The following is a 15,675-nucleotide window of genomic DNA, read 5'->3' as shown; positions in this document are numbered from 1 at the left end:
AGAGAGAAGAGTTTACCTGATTTCCTCCCATACCATGGCAGTTGAATATACCCACTTTTTCATTTTCTTTGCGGCCCATGTTGTCTAAACATTGGTTGGTTTCAACATTTCTTATCTAGAGGAAACACACAAAAACAGAAGTCAGATAGTGATTTAAATCAGAAATTCTGGGGCACCTGGGTGGCTCAGCGGTTGAGCATCTGCCTTTGGCTCGGGTATAATCCCAGGGTCCTGGGATCAAGTCCCGTGTCAGGCTCCCCACAAGGACCTGTTTCTCCCTCTACCTGTGTCTCTGCCTCTCTCCCTGCATCTCTCATGAATGAATAAATGAAATATTTTTTAAAAAATAAGAAAATCTTCCTGGTATCATCAAATTGTATATTGATAACAAGATGATACATGTTTGCAAGGAAATTTCTCCAAGAAGAGCTCATTGTTTTAAGTGTTTCTTTTTCTTTTTCTGTCTATTCTTAATTTTGTACAAATTCTGATCTCCTACTAAAGTAAATTTGAACAGCAATGGCATTGTCATTAGCAGCTAATCAAGAGGCACTCCTCATTTATAGCATGGTATCAAAGAAAGGAAATATCTACATATTACAAATTATTCTTTCCTAAATCCTTTTAAAATTAGGACATTTGCCAAATTTCTCTAAAAAAACAGTCTATTCTTGAACTCCTGTGGCAACATATGCAAAGGAATTGAAATAAATTGGTTAAATATTCAAATTTATGTGTTTTTAGACTGCCTTATTACTAGATGTTCCATCCTATGTTAATAAAGATTAATTATTGTTTATTTCTGTAAATATGTAAAACATATTCATACAATCTTTTCATTCCTAATGCCAAATGTAATGGAAAAGAGTTGACCCTAAAAAAAGCTACTGCAAGACTAAATGGCGATTTCACATTAAAAATTCCTTAAAAACAAGATTAAATTGCCAAACATAAGATGCTTGGTTTATACTCAAATACTACATTAGTTCCATAATTAATGTAATGTTAATATGTATTTGAAACACATGTAATTGCGAAAGCCATTTATTGAGTTTAAAGATGCTAAAATTACTAAATCAAGCACAAATGAATAATCAAAATGGCATTTCTAATAAATGGAATGTTTTTAAGTCTTCCTTTAGTCTAAATCCCAAGTATGTATTTATATTTGTCCATTCAGCTTCTGAAAAGTTCTTATCTCTGACTCGTTAGAACATGTATATTTTACTGTTCACTCATACATTACTTGCATATATATCTGTTTTGTTATCTATGCTTTAACCACATGTTTCTTCATATTGGCAAATGAATAAGATCAAAAACTTCTAAAGAGGATGGATTAGGTTTATGTGAATCACTCTTTTGTATGACGTAGAACCCAAAAGTCAAGTAATGGTTCCTGGAGTTGGGAAAAATGGTGTGATTTGCATTAGGGCCCCAGTCAGCAATTAGGAAGAATAGGGATTGGAATTCATACTTTGGAAGGGTTGGAAGAGCTGAGCAGAATTGTCAAGCCCTGTTTAAATGCCTTGAGATTTAGAGCAGGATTATAGATGCTTTCCTCAAGAAATCTGAGCTGCAATCCATTAGAAAGGACAGAATACATCATGAATATTAAAGAGAAAGGAGGGGCGCCTGGGTGGCTCAGTAGGTTAAGCATTGTTCTTGGTTTGGGCTCAGGTCCTGGATGGAGCCCCACCACTTCCTGTGCAGAGAATCTGCTTCTCCCTCTCCTTCTGCCCCTCCTCCTGCTTGTGCTCTCCCCCCCCCCCCCGCCTCTCAAATAAATACATAAATCTTTAAAGAAAATAAAGAGAAAAGATATAAGCTTCAAGAAGCAAAATCATGTGCAAGTCCCATACTGGTGGGTTTAGGTTATCTGATGTAGGTTGGTTCAGGCACTGGAGGATATGGAGACTATATCCAAAAGTTCAAGATTTTGGGGGGACCTTTAGCTCAGATAGGATTGAAAAAGGTAACAATTTATATATGATGTAGCATATCAGTCTGCCTATGCTTCGCATAATCTAATCAAGACATAACATACAGGTATATTCTTCGGTCCTTTCTATTGACTTTTCTTGTCAACATTTCATAAAAGGCAAACTTGAGAAATGATAAAATGCTGTGGATTTATTATCCTAAAAAAGTATAGAATAGTGTAATTCTATAATACTTAGGGCAATAAATATCTCACAAAGTGATTAATTCACCTTTTATGTAAGCTATGCAATGCAATCTGATTCAAAAGACCTCTGCTAGGTTCGTAGTACTTGAAGAGACACTAGTTAATAATTAATAGGGACTCCAGGCTGAATCATTTATAATATTTTGTCTCTTTGCTGGATGACAGATTCAAAGCCATATTCAGGCCAGTACATACCTTGACAGAAGCATTTTTAAGCATGAGGATGACCTATCAATAGCTTATTCTGGCTGCTGTGTGGAGAACAGACCAGAGGGAGGCATTAGTGAAAGCAGAGGACCACGTAAGGGGAATCTTGCAGTCCTGCCAGCTACAGATGATGGCTGCTTGAAATAGTAGGATAACAATAGAGGTAGATAGGTCAAATTTGGCATTTTTTTCTTTAAGATTGATTGATTCTTTGATTTACTTTAAAGACATAGAGATACAGAGTGTAAGTGTATGTGGGGGAGGAGCAGATGGAAAGAGCCCCAAATAGACTTGCATGGAGTTGTGGGGAAGGGGTAGCTTGATCTCAGGATGCCAAGATCATGACCTGAGCCAAAACCAAGAGCCTGACACGCAACCCACTGAGCCACCCAGAGGTCCCAAATTTGGGAAGCTTTTAAGATAGAACCAAGTAAGACTTGCAGTTGAATTGCATGTGAGCTATGACAGGGGGAAAAAGACATCAAGAAGCATTCTAAGGTTTTGCTTGAGCAAACAGCCAAATGATGTTTCTGTTTCCATTTACTGGAAAAAACATTTTGAGTTCTTGCATGTTGATAAATACATCTGTGGCCTTTCTATTGAAAATCAATTTGGTATATCTGAAATTCTTGGCTCACAATCTATTTCCTTGAGTAATATTTAAAATATTATGCTATTTACTTCCAGCACAAATAGTTGCTTTTGAAAAGTCTAATGATAATCTGGTTTTCTTTACCTTATTCTTTTTCACAAATGTCCATTTGCCTGAATGCTAAATTAATTTTTTTCTTTTCTTTAAAGTTTAATAGATTTATCACAATGCATCATAATATTGCTCATTCTGGATCACTTTTCCAGATACATAGCATTCCTTTTCAATGTGTAGTTTCCATTTTACTTTCAGGTGCATGTTCTTAAGTTATAGGTGCTCATGTTCATTTTGTTTTATGGCTTTGATTTTTCTCACTAGGAAATCCTATCATGTTGGATCTTGTTGCTTATCTCTCTATATGTCACCTTCTATTAAAAGTGAGATTAATGGGGATTTCTGGGATTATTGACTCATGTGTTGTTTCAAATTTAGCCTTTGATTCTAAATGAATTCATTCCTTAATTTCTAAATCTTTACTGCAATTTTGGCTCTTATTTAAGAGGTAATATAAATTTTATTTATAGCATTGTTTTCTACATTTTATTATACAATTTCTTTTAGCTTGTTCTGAAATATTAGGTTATATTTTTCTTGTCCGTGAGCATAAAGCTTTGGTGTCCTTGCATTGTTTACAGAGAGATCATTCTCCTCACGTTATCTTTGTGCTTCTTGTGGCCATCCTCTCTTACTATTGCTGTTCTTATTATTCTATGAGTCCAATTCTCCTCCTCTTTTAAGAGAGAGGGTTTGATGAGGAGATCATTTCTTGCTTTTTTTAAGAGAGAAGGTTTGATGAGGAGATCATTTCTTGCTTTTCTTTTTTTGGGGGGGAATCACCTGGCATCTTTAAACTATCCAAGTCCACACATTCCCAGTTAGTTAGTAGAGGGTGTAACGTGGCCATTGGAGGTTTTAAAAATCTCCCCAGGTAATTCTAATGTGCAGCAAAGTTTAGCAACCACCATTCTGGAGGGAGGTGTGCAGTGTCTTGATATTATATGGTGACATGACAATTACAATTACTTTTCCTTTTTAAAGTAAGTTCTTTTTCAGTGGTTCCCACCTGCAAAGCTTTTAGAATATACTTCCGATTGGCCTCATCATCATAGACTATGATCCAAATGGTCTGGAGAAGGACCAGGAGACAGTTTAAAGCTCTGCAAATGATTGGAGCGTATATTCAGGGTTAAAACCCCCTTGAGCAAGAGAACACAATAGAGTACTTGCTAGCTGGGGGCTTAGCTGTTTTGTGGATCATTCTGAAAACTCTGGGCGCTGATGGAAAGAAAAGGTGGTTTTCATAGTAAAGGTGATTCCTTCAGTATGCAGTGGGGAAGTTGAAGGGCAAACATTTCCAGCTGTCCCTGACAGGGAAGGTTCACATGGGAGACCACTTCTCACTACACAAGTCTAGCTCTCCTGTTCCTGCACTTTTCTGAAGAGTTCAACAAAATTGCCTTCTATTTTTTGAGATCCCCTGGTTGGTTCTATTCATCGCTTATATTTTCTTTTCTTTTTTTTTAAGATTTTATTTATTTATTCATGAGAGACACAGGGAGAGGCAGAGACACAGGCAGAGGGAGAAGCAGGCTCCCTGCAAGGAGCCCGATATGGGACTGGATCCCAGGACTCTAGGGTCATGACCTGAGCCAAAGGCAGACGCTCAACTACTGAGCCACCCAGGTGCCCCCCTTTTTATCCTTTAAAAAAAAGATTTTATTTAAATTCAATTAGTTGACATATAATGTATTATTAGTTTCAGAGGTAGAGGTCAATGATCCATCAGTCTTATATATAATACCCAGTGCTCATTACATCCTTAATGTCCATCTCCCAGTTACCCTGTCCCTCTCTCCCGCACCCCTCCAGCGACCTCAGTTTGTTTCCTGTGATTGAGTGTCTTATGGTTTGTCTCCCTCTCTTATTCTGTCTTGTTTTACTTTTTCATCACTTTTGTCTTCACCTGGACTTTCCATTTTCTTTGTCCCTATTGTCTCTACCTCTTCAACTGGGCTTATTCCTTGAAGTTTCTCCTAAGAAGGAACTTCAGCTAGTGAGTTTTTAAGAATTCACAGGTCTCAGGTTGCTTAAGCCTTTCAGACATTAGAAAGGAGATTTTTCAGTGACTTACAAAGTGGATTGTGTAAAAACACCTCTCTCAGTTTCAGCTACTGTTCTCAAATTGGCCTGAAGCAATTTCTTATGAGTATCTGTTGGCAATTTGGGTGTTATCTGGGTCTCATTTCCATCGGACATCCCATCGCTTTCCTTCCATGGAGTATCCCATGGTCATGAAATTGATAGCTCGTATTTTGGGATTTGTGAGAATACTTGCCACTTAATTTTGTGGTCAGTGTTTTCTATCAATTTTTGGTTTTGCTATCTGAATGCTCTTTCTGTTTTAACTGTGTCACTGGTGCCACTACTTTTTTTTTTTTTTTTTTTTTTTGATTTCCAAAATAGACTGATTTGGGGGAAATTCATGAAAAGAATCCTGTGCTAATTTGGATATATTCTAACTATTCCACAAAGTGGTTTGGTAATTTCTGGACATGTAATATTACCTGTTCCTTAGAATATAGCAGGGGCTAAGAAGATACAAAATAGAAACTCAAGTCAAATCTGGTGAGGTTCCTAGACTTAGGATCTAGACTAAAAACAAATAGGAGTCAGTTGTTTAGGACAGCTGTCAGAATGAGATGGGGTGACTGCTACTACCATCGCCACCAATAATAATAATTAGCAATTGTAATTGTATATGCTATGTGCTGTTCCGAGCACTTATGTGTAACAGGTAATTTATTACTTACAATCAATCTATTATCCTCATTTCATAAATGAAAACATTAAGATACAATGAAGTTAAATAATTTGTCCAAATAAGGAACGTTATTATAATCCTGACATCCAGATAAGCAGGCAGTATTTGTCAAAAAGGATGTGTGGAAGGAGCAAGAAGGATTGAGTTGTAGCCAACCAGAGTAAACATAACAATAGGTCATTCAGATAATGGGAAGATATATGGAACAAGAAACAAAAGCAGGCTAGAATCAGACGTAGGGGACCAAGTCAAGAAGACTAGATGCTGAGTGCCACACTGTTGGGCTGAGGTCATGTAAATAATTTCTGGCTATGGCCAAGATGATATCAGACACGAATAGGATGGGACATAGAATGTCAGGAACAGAAGAACCAATAGCCAACTAAAATAAATAAATAAATAAATAAATAAATAAATAAATAAATAAATAAATAAATAAGACCCTTCATCTGGATAGAGACAACATCAAAAGGTTTATGTTGCCATGCACACTTAGAAGGCAAGTTAGTGTACACTGGGGTTGTTTTTAAGTCAATGAACCCAACACCATGGATATCTGCTGTATTTTCTTAAAAATATAAAAATGATCACCAATGTGTACTGACAATCTTCATCAAACAAATCTTACTACAAATTGTAAGATGTCTCTGTATCTTATTTTTTGAGATGCAAAGGATGATCTGCTTTAGGATGATCTTGTGTGGTTTTAAAATCAGAACCTTTCTAAGAATGCCCTGGAACCTCAAAGAACATTGTTTAAGCAAAAAAGTGAATTTTAAGAAAAACTTTGATCTTGTCACTGGTACCAATTATCTGACAACACGAATTACTTGGTCATGACATTAATTCTGAGAAAAATCTAGGCAAACCACTACTCATGATCTTCATTCATTAGAAGTTCCTTACAGATTCTGTTTTATGACCTGCATTCACATAAGTAGAGCACACTGGTAGATCTCAGGTCTTTTGGTTCATTCTTTAAGTTATGGTATAGTTTTGAATATGTGGCATAGGGCCAACATAGTTTTAACTTTAATTGTTGTCTGCTTTGATTCCTTTGTTTACACATAATCTTTTATTGCTTGAAAACAATTTTTAATGACATAAAATTGAGAGTATTTTTTACCACTTGTGTTTTTATGTTTGAAATCAGCAAGTCTTTTTCTAAATGTTTCTACTCAGCAGCATCCTTGGTAATGTTCTTACCGTTTACAAGTTTGTTCATTAGCTTTTGCTCCCTCTGCTGGATTATAATAGCAAGAAACAATGAGAACTCAATTTTTAAAAAGGGGCATATACTCTTCCTCACCCTCATACCTTTGCATTCCAAAACCAATATGTAAAATCCATGCTAAAGATAATAATCTAAACTTAAACTAGCTTTTTTTTTTTGCTTTAATTACTCCAACACATGCTTATCCTTCAATTGCACATTATGTTACTCATTATCGTTATTTTACACATGTCAACCTCGTTTGGTTTCTCTTTACTTGAAAAGAAGAAATAGGCACATTTGCAGTGAATTCCAGTTTAATGTTAATGTTTCCATATTATAATTGCTCTAGTGAATATGCATTTAAGTATATTTTCTCTTTACCAAATTGTGCATAAATCAGAGGGATGAGTGCAAAATCTATATATTTAACAAGTCCAAGCTGACTGCTATGTATGTAGGGTTTAAAATGCCCTGTTTGGGCCTCAGGGCAGCTCAGTTGATTAAGCATCTGAGTCTTGATTTCAGCTCGGGTTATCAGGGATGTGAGCTCAAGCCCCAAGTAGGGCTCTGTGCTGGGCATGGAGTCTGCTTAGGATTCTCTCTCTCCCTCTCCCTCTGCCCCCTCCCCCATTCAGGTGCTCATTTGCTCTCTCTCAAATAAGTATTAAAGAACAAAATGCCCTGATTAATGACTACAAGATCTAAAAATTCTGATTACGTGAATACTTACCCCTGTGCAACACATACACAAAGTATAGAACATTAAATGTTTTCTTTCTTTTTTTTTTTTTAAGATTTTATTTATTTATTCATGAGACACAGACAATGAGAGAGAGGCAGAGACACAGGCAGAGGGAGAAGCAGGCTCCATGCAGGGAGCCCGACATGGGACTCAATCCTGGGTCTCCAGGATCACGTCCTGGGCTGAAGGCAGCGCTAAACCACTGAGCCACCCGGGCTGCCCTAGAACATTAAACATTTTCATTTATTTTGGTGGATAACAAAAGCAAACAACAAGAACACCGGGAGAATTCAATAAATGCCTAACTGGCATATAGTTTGTAACCATTTTTGTGTGTGCCAATATCTACCTGAGTAGTGAATGTAGAATTAGTTCTAGTCTAATTCTCAGCAGTGTGAAATAAAAAATATTTTTTTTAGGTGATAAACTCACTCATTTTGTCCACAGGTGGGCTACAACAGTCTTTAAAGTTACATCCAATGAAGAGTAACATCTTTTTTCTGTACACAGGCATGTTCAGTTACCCTACGTTGAAAATCAGCTACTCAGTCCCAAAGAGTTTGTGAAATATATCGTGTGTAAAGAGAATGCGCACATTAGTGTACGTCATCTAAAACAAGGCTTCCGCACTGGTTATCCTGATGAAAGATCAGGAAGGCTGTGAATCTATAAATAGATCTCCTGATTACCAACAGAGGGTAAATCTCTAAGCATCTTTGCATCTGACTTTGGCAGTCATTGATTGGCACCCTTAATCCCTGCAGCCAAGCAGCTTCACCTGCCTATTTTTAGTTACATAAATTTGCTTTTTAACAATATTTATGGAAAACAGTAACGATATGTACCAGAACCTTAACTCACTATTATTGTTAAAGGAGACAAAAGGCAAAGGAGTTCTGAGATTGAGGAGGTAATATGAAATGCAGAGACTAATGTCTAAACATCTTCAAAGCCATATGCAAATATAAATGGTAAGCCTCTAGAGTTAAGTCACTTGGCTACAGAAATCCACTTCTCCCTGTTGCCCTACATAGCTCACAATACATTTTTTTTTTCTTAAATGCTGGCTTGTCATAGGCCCCCAAATTTGAGGTCTTACAACTTTAGAATCCCATTTTTCAATGCTTGAATTTGCCTTTATATTTTCAAGATCAAAACCTGACATGTTAAATCTATATAAGCTAAAAGGCTAGGAAAGAATTTAATGCTGCAAAGAACTTGACTTCCTCATTCCATTAGGATATGCTTACTGAGCCTAAAAGGCACATGCTTCATTAAGCTACTTAAAGGTTTTAGTTCAAAGCAATTGCACAGCTTTTAACTTCCCATTGGAAATTGCATGTAATTCATGGGCTGGGTAAAGAATATTTCAATTACCTGAATAAAATTCAAACAGCAAATTAAGATACTGATATCAATAATTTTCCTAATGATTATTTTGGTGTGATCTAGGATAATGAGAAACTGATATCATATTTGCATCTTCCAATACAGCTAAGGGAGTTATAAAGAGAAATTGACAGATAAGAGCTAATATTCACCAATACACTGCAATATTACATAATAGGTTTTGAATAACATTGAAACTTGAGGAAATTATAAATTGTTAAATCCTACCAATTTCACTTTAAGTGATGAGGGCATACAAATATAAATAAATAAGTATATATATATATATATATATATATATACACACACACACACAACAAAATCTTGTTAAGTAGGTTGGACACTTGATACCTCCTTGAGGCTCTATTTGCAAAGAAAAAATACCTTCATTTATAAGGAAAGATAGCTTTGTATTTTCTTCTAAAAATGGTTAATGGTAAGCAATGAGAAAGAAAAATGTTTAAATAAATGTCTGTTATCCATTAACAGTTCATTCCAAACTCATTATCAAAATGTCTGTCTTAAATTATGTATACATGACTATGCAAAATCAAATTGGGAAGTAGTGTTTGGTAAAATTGTCCTTCTGTTTCCATGGAAACAGATGCTGGATTGTATCTCTCTTTAAGGCTGGTTTTAAAGTGGAAAACTACAGCACATTAATACCCCACAAAGTTTAAAACAACACATTCTCACAGATTTTAAAAAAAAATTATTGGGGGTTTTGAAGCAGCAGTTTATATAGCATGACTATATACTTCATGTAGGACATCTTTTATTTCTCTAAATTTCTTTTTTATTTTAATTATTTATTTGGGAGAGAGAACATCGGGAGGAGTAGAAAGAGAGAGAGAGAGAGAGAAAGAGAATCTCTAGCAGACTTCCCACTGAGTGCAGAGCCCAATCCGGGACTTGATCTCATGGCTCTGAGATCAAGACCTGAGCCAAAATCAAGAGTCAGACACTTAACCAACTGAGCCACTCAGACGCCCCTATTTCTCTGAACTTCTTCACTATTTGTTTCTTTTTTGCTATCTCTCCTGCTCCCATTTCAGCAGAATGGCTTAAGAGCAAAGGGCTTCCCTTATTTGACTTTGCATCCTTAGCATGTAATACATAGATTCCAAATCCACTTCTTATTTAATGAAAGCATTCTTGAATAAACAAACTGTAATAATACAAGCTATTTGGGGCACTTGGGTGGCTCAGTTGGTTGAGCATCTGCCTTTGGCTCAGGGCGTGACCCCCGGGTCCTGGGATCAAGTCCCACATTGGGCTCTCTGTGGGGAGCCTGCTTCTCCCTCTTCCTGTGTCTCTGCCTCTCTCTGTGTGTCTCTCACGAATAAATAAATAAAATCTAAAAAAAATCAATAAATAACAGAAACTATTTTGTCTTTCTAGCGATAAGAAAAAGTGAGCATTAGTATCAGACTAACATGTCTTTGAATCCTGACTTTACTAACTAGCTCAGTGACCCATGGGTGAATCACATAAAGTTTCTACATATCAATTTCTATTTTAAATTGGGATCGTAACAAAACCCAAGTCATAGAGTTGAGATTTTTGAATAATATAATTGTTATAAAGCATCTAGCATAATATTTGACTTATTAAGAAATCAACAAATGGTAGCTATAATAATTACGATAACTGTTACTACTGGCACTCTACTACTTCTTGTGCTAAATGCTCTAGATCTTCAGTCATCACCACATCCCTTTATGATTATCTACACACTGCCAAAAGCTACAGAGAGAACACCTAGTGCCACTCAAGTTGTAAGCAATGAGGTCAGGATTTCAATCTTCCTCTGATTGCCTCCAAGGCCTGCAATTTTTTTAAAGAACAAACTGCCTCTTCTTGGATATGTCTCAAAAACCCAGGAAGGCGCAGTCTCTTTCTTTCAAACTATTTCTGTACATTAAAATATGGCCGTCTGACCTATCACAGAAGACAGCTAATTTAAAATCAGTAGGTTGTACAAAGGAATTTGCCTGCAGTATATTTTTACTTTTTCAGGAAGTCAGTTAATTAGGTTTCCCTGATTTGGTGCAAGAAACCATAAAATTGGATTTTTAGCATAGAAGTAAACATATAGTTTCTGTTTTACAGGCCTTTCTCAGGAATCACTCTGGTGGCCCCAGAAAATTTCCAGAAAGTCCTCCTTACTCCTATCTGTTTTGTTATAAGGCCCTGCTCATACTCCCTTTTAGAAAAAGTAATCGATGTTCACTCATCAGCTGGGGCTACTGACTGCAGTGGGAGAAACACTAAACAAGAATAGAAACATGCCCTTCGGGATCCCTGGGTGGCGCAGCAGTTTAGCGCCTGCCTTTGGCCCAGGGCGCGATCCTGGAGACCCGGGATCGAATCCCACATCGGGCTCCCGGTGCATGGAGCCTGCTTCTCCCTCTGCCTGTGTCTCTGCCTCTCTCTCTCTCTCTCTCCCTGTGACTATCATACATAAATAAAAATTAAAAAAAAAAATTAAGAAACACGCCCTTCGTCTTAGGGTATGGTCAGGTTCACAATTGTTCAAATAAACTTTTCAACAAAGAAATGTAAGTATTAGATATGGGGGATCTTCAGAAGCACTAGATCATAATAACTGGCATGCAAACAGTGTTTTGTTTTATTTTATTTATTTTATTTTATTTTATTTTTTAAGACTTTATTTATTCATGAGAGACACAGAGAGAGGCAGAGACACAGGCAGAGGGAGAAGCAGGCTCCCTGGGGGGAGCCTGATGTGGGACTCGATCCTGGGAACCCCGGGGATCACGCCCTGGGCCAGAGGCAGATGCTTAACCACTGAGCCACCCAGATGTTCCAGTGTTCTAGTTTAAAAAGCACTTGCATAATTTATGTATTGAATATAAACCCCTGTAACAGTGCATAAATAAAACTTTCATATTTGAAAACAATGGCAACAACCCTCCCCCTTAATAAAAGCAAACAAAAATTTTAAAAATAGAACCCTGAGGCACAGGAATATTAAGTAAGTGGAGTCACACTTAAAAAGTCATACAGGAGTGGCTCAATCAGTTAAGCAGCCAACTCACTTTCAACTCAGGTGATGATCTCATGGTCCTGAGATCAAGCCATGATGGGCATGTGCTCAGGGAAGTCGGCTTCTCTCTCTCTCTCTCTCTCTCTCTGTATCTCTGTCTCTCCCCCTTTCCTTTCCTTCTGCTCCTCCCCCCAGCTCACACTCTCTCTCCAAAATAAATAAAAAAATCTTAACAACAACAAAAGCGAAAGCCATACATTCACTGTTATGCCATGTGAAACTTTGCACTACATTATTCAGATTAAGGTTAAAGAGATGTAAATGGAAGGATTCTATAAAGAGATATTTACATGGCTAATAATGAAGAGGAGATCTGATGACTAGAGCAGGGATGTGGACACAGAAAAACAGCCTTTAAAAGACAATCCAGCTCGGTTCCATTAAGTTTCAGTACTTTTTGCTTTAATTATTTTCTAATCAATCAAATTATGTGTATGGATTAAAGTGAGAGAGTGGATAAAGTTACAGATTATTATTTTTGGCAAATGAACCAAAAAAGTGTTAGATTGTACTCTACACATTTTCAGATATTCTACTATTATGACCTAAGAAAATGGTAGTTCCAAAAAAAAAAAAAAAAAAGAAAAAAGAAAATGGTAGTTCCAACCTAAGGACAAACTTAATTATTTTCCAAGTGCATTGTATAATTTCTGTCAAAATGCTTTAATTAAACCCAATATTAAATTAGTTTTGATTCCCAAAACTAATCCCTACTAAGTGGGAAGTTACCAATTTGGGACATATAATTAAGAAATGGTTCTTATTTCAGATGACTGAATATATATTACGAATATGTTTATATGATCATAATGAAGCCAACTACATATTTCTATAGATAACGGATATTTTGGAAAACAATGGTAGAGGATCTATGGTTTTCAGTGGGCCTACAAAGTCAACACGATTTCAGTAATAGCACTAAGATAGGCTCAGTAGGTTCAGCATCTGCCTTCAGCTCAGGTCATGATCCCAGGATCCTGGGAGGCAGCCCCTGTGGAGCCCCACATGGAACCCCATACGGAGCCTCAAATCAAGCCCCATTTCAAGCCCGGTACTGAGCCCCAAATCAGGCTCCCCACTGAGCAGGGAGTCTGCTTCTCCCTCTTCCTCTGCCCCTTGCCCGCTCATGCTCTCTCTCATGCTCTCTGTCTCTCTCAAACAAATAACATCTTTACCAAAAAACCGAATAACACTAAGGTATTACTTGCCGTTTTTTTTTTAAGGTTTTATTTATTAATTCATGAGACACACACATAGACACACACACACACAGGGGGGTGGGCAGAGACACAGGCAGAGGGAGAAGCAGGCCCCACGCAGGGAGCCCGATGCGGGACTCGATCCCAGGACCCCGGGGTCATGCCCTGGGCCGAAGGCAGCGCTAAACCGCTGGGCCACCCAGATGCCCTTACTTGCCGTTTTTACTCTCACTCCTCGTGAAGTACAAGGAGTCCCGCAGAGGCTACGTGGTATGTGCTGCACAGTAGGCCGAATACCAAAACAGATACAGGACTCCAGGTAACGTCTATTAGGCCATGCAGTAATGCAATTTACAAAACTATAATTGATGCTAATCTTACTATCTGACTTTACTTTGGAAAATATGTTTTTAAAAATGCATTATTGGGCAGCCCGGGTTGCTCAGTGGTTAGTGCGGGCTTCAGCCCAGGGCGTGATCCTGGAGACCCAGGATCAAGTCCCGCGTCGGGCTCCCTGCATGGAGCCTGCTTCTTTCTCCCTCTACCTGTGTCTCTGCCTCTCTCTCTCTCTCTGTGTGTCTCTCATGAATAAATAAATAAAATCTTTAAAAAAATGCATTACTTATATTAATATGTAATGTATAACATTGTTTTTAATGAATAAATGGGTTTTACAGTTCTCAGGCTGAGTTTCAATACAGTGAATATTAATAATTTTAACCCATCTAAACCAAAGCTCTTGGGGTTCACAATAAATTTTAAAGAGCGGAAGGCCCATATGACCAAAAAGTTTCTGAACTGCTGATAAAGAAACAAGAAGATACTATTTAGTCTTAAACTATCCTCTTACTTTCACCAATTCCAATGATAAAGACCTTTATGGTCCTTGAGACCATTAGTGACTTGAAAAGTTATTTAAAATAGATCTATTTAAAAGCCCTCAAAGCATTTTATTCATAACATAAAAAATATTGAGCTCCTTTGAAATTGCTCCATTTGCAAAATATATTTATAACTTAACCAAAATAAATAATTCATACCTCACCAAGTGAGTAATAACGTCTTGGGATCTGGGAGTCTGGATAGATGTTTTCAAGGTACCAAGAAAAGGGCTTACACTTCAGATTTTCTCTTAGTGTTTTTCTGACTGACACATCTCCATAATCCACTTTGACAACACCTGGAAATTTTCAGAGAAACACAAAATCAGTTTGTGCTATTTTCAACTTAGTACGGTTTCACTCTGTTTACTTTGCTATCAGTTTTTTTCCCTCCATAATTATAATTCCATCAAATTCAATTGCATATGCAGCTGCTACTACACTGATTTTCTTACTAGGAACCAATTAGTACATGAAATAGATATAAAAAAACAGCTTTTCCTTTGGTTATGACTTTTCAAATGCAAATATTTATCACCAAGTACTTATACTTCTTAGATTGAATAATTAATCAAATAAGTGTAAATTGGTATTAATTTAGCATCTCATAATCAAAGCTTAACTGAACTGTGTGATAATGTGGTTGTTCCTCTTTAACAAAAATTCTAATCCTCATATTTTCAAAGGGTCTTTTATTCACCGCCATAAATTTCATGATAAATTTATATAAATATGATCCCCACAATGAATACTTATGTGTTCTAACTTTTTTCTTCTTGAACTTTTATACTATCTAGATTTACCATAGACCTGATTTTTCTTTATTTTTTCCTCGTATTCTTTTATGAGTTTATGTGAGCCACCTCAAATACTTGGATAAGTATGTCATTAAATAAATAGACTAAAATAAAGAAATGGCTTATACTCACATGTGAGCATTAGAATTTCAGTTCATATAATAGCAGAATATATGAAATTAAAAGTAAATTTCCTTTGATGATCATAAAATGGTGCTTTCTAGTTGAGAATTAAAAATAACAATTTTTATATAAAAAATACTATGGTGACATGATTTGCTCATTACTATCAATATTAAAAATTATTTGGCTGAAATGACTAAATAACTGAGAGAAGATTGCGTTTCCTAGATTATGTTGACAAGATCTGTGTTTAACATGTTTCTTTAAGATGAACAAGCAACCAGACTTAGCACAGAAAAAGAAAAATGGCCCAGTTCAGTATATTTTATGCCAGCTAAGCAACAAAACCTAACATTTGTTTCATAAAAAATGAATAATATTTTAGACAAT

At 36.6% G+C, this 15,675-nt stretch overlaps 1 protein-coding gene across 5 annotated transcripts in view; it reads right to left on the bottom strand.

Annotated features, from left to right (window-relative positions):
* The window catches only part of GALNT13 (polypeptide N-acetylgalactosaminyltransferase 13), a 541,363-nt gene that overhangs the window by 36,891 nt on the left and 488,797 nt on the right, over window positions 1-15,675 (bottom strand). For all 5 annotated transcript variants that reach the window (XM_035698790.2, XM_049106172.1, XM_035698788.2 and 2 more), the window contains 2 exons: window positions 14,525-14,664; window positions 17-115 (listed from right to left, as the gene is read on the bottom strand). In XM_035698790.2, coding sequence (XP_035554683.1) covers window positions 17-115; window positions 14,525-14,664 — 239 coding nt within the window. The remainder of the gene's footprint in view (window positions 1-16; window positions 116-14,524; window positions 14,665-15,675) is intronic.

The sequence above is a fragment of the Canis lupus genome, chromosome 36 (assembly GCF_003254725.2).
Source record: "Canis lupus dingo isolate Sandy chromosome 36, ASM325472v2, whole genome shotgun sequence".
NCBI lineage: Eukaryota > Metazoa > Chordata > Mammalia > Carnivora > Canidae > Canis > Canis lupus.
The sequence above is the reverse complement of the archived record's forward strand: the minus strand, read 5'-3'. Positions and strand labels throughout refer to the sequence as shown.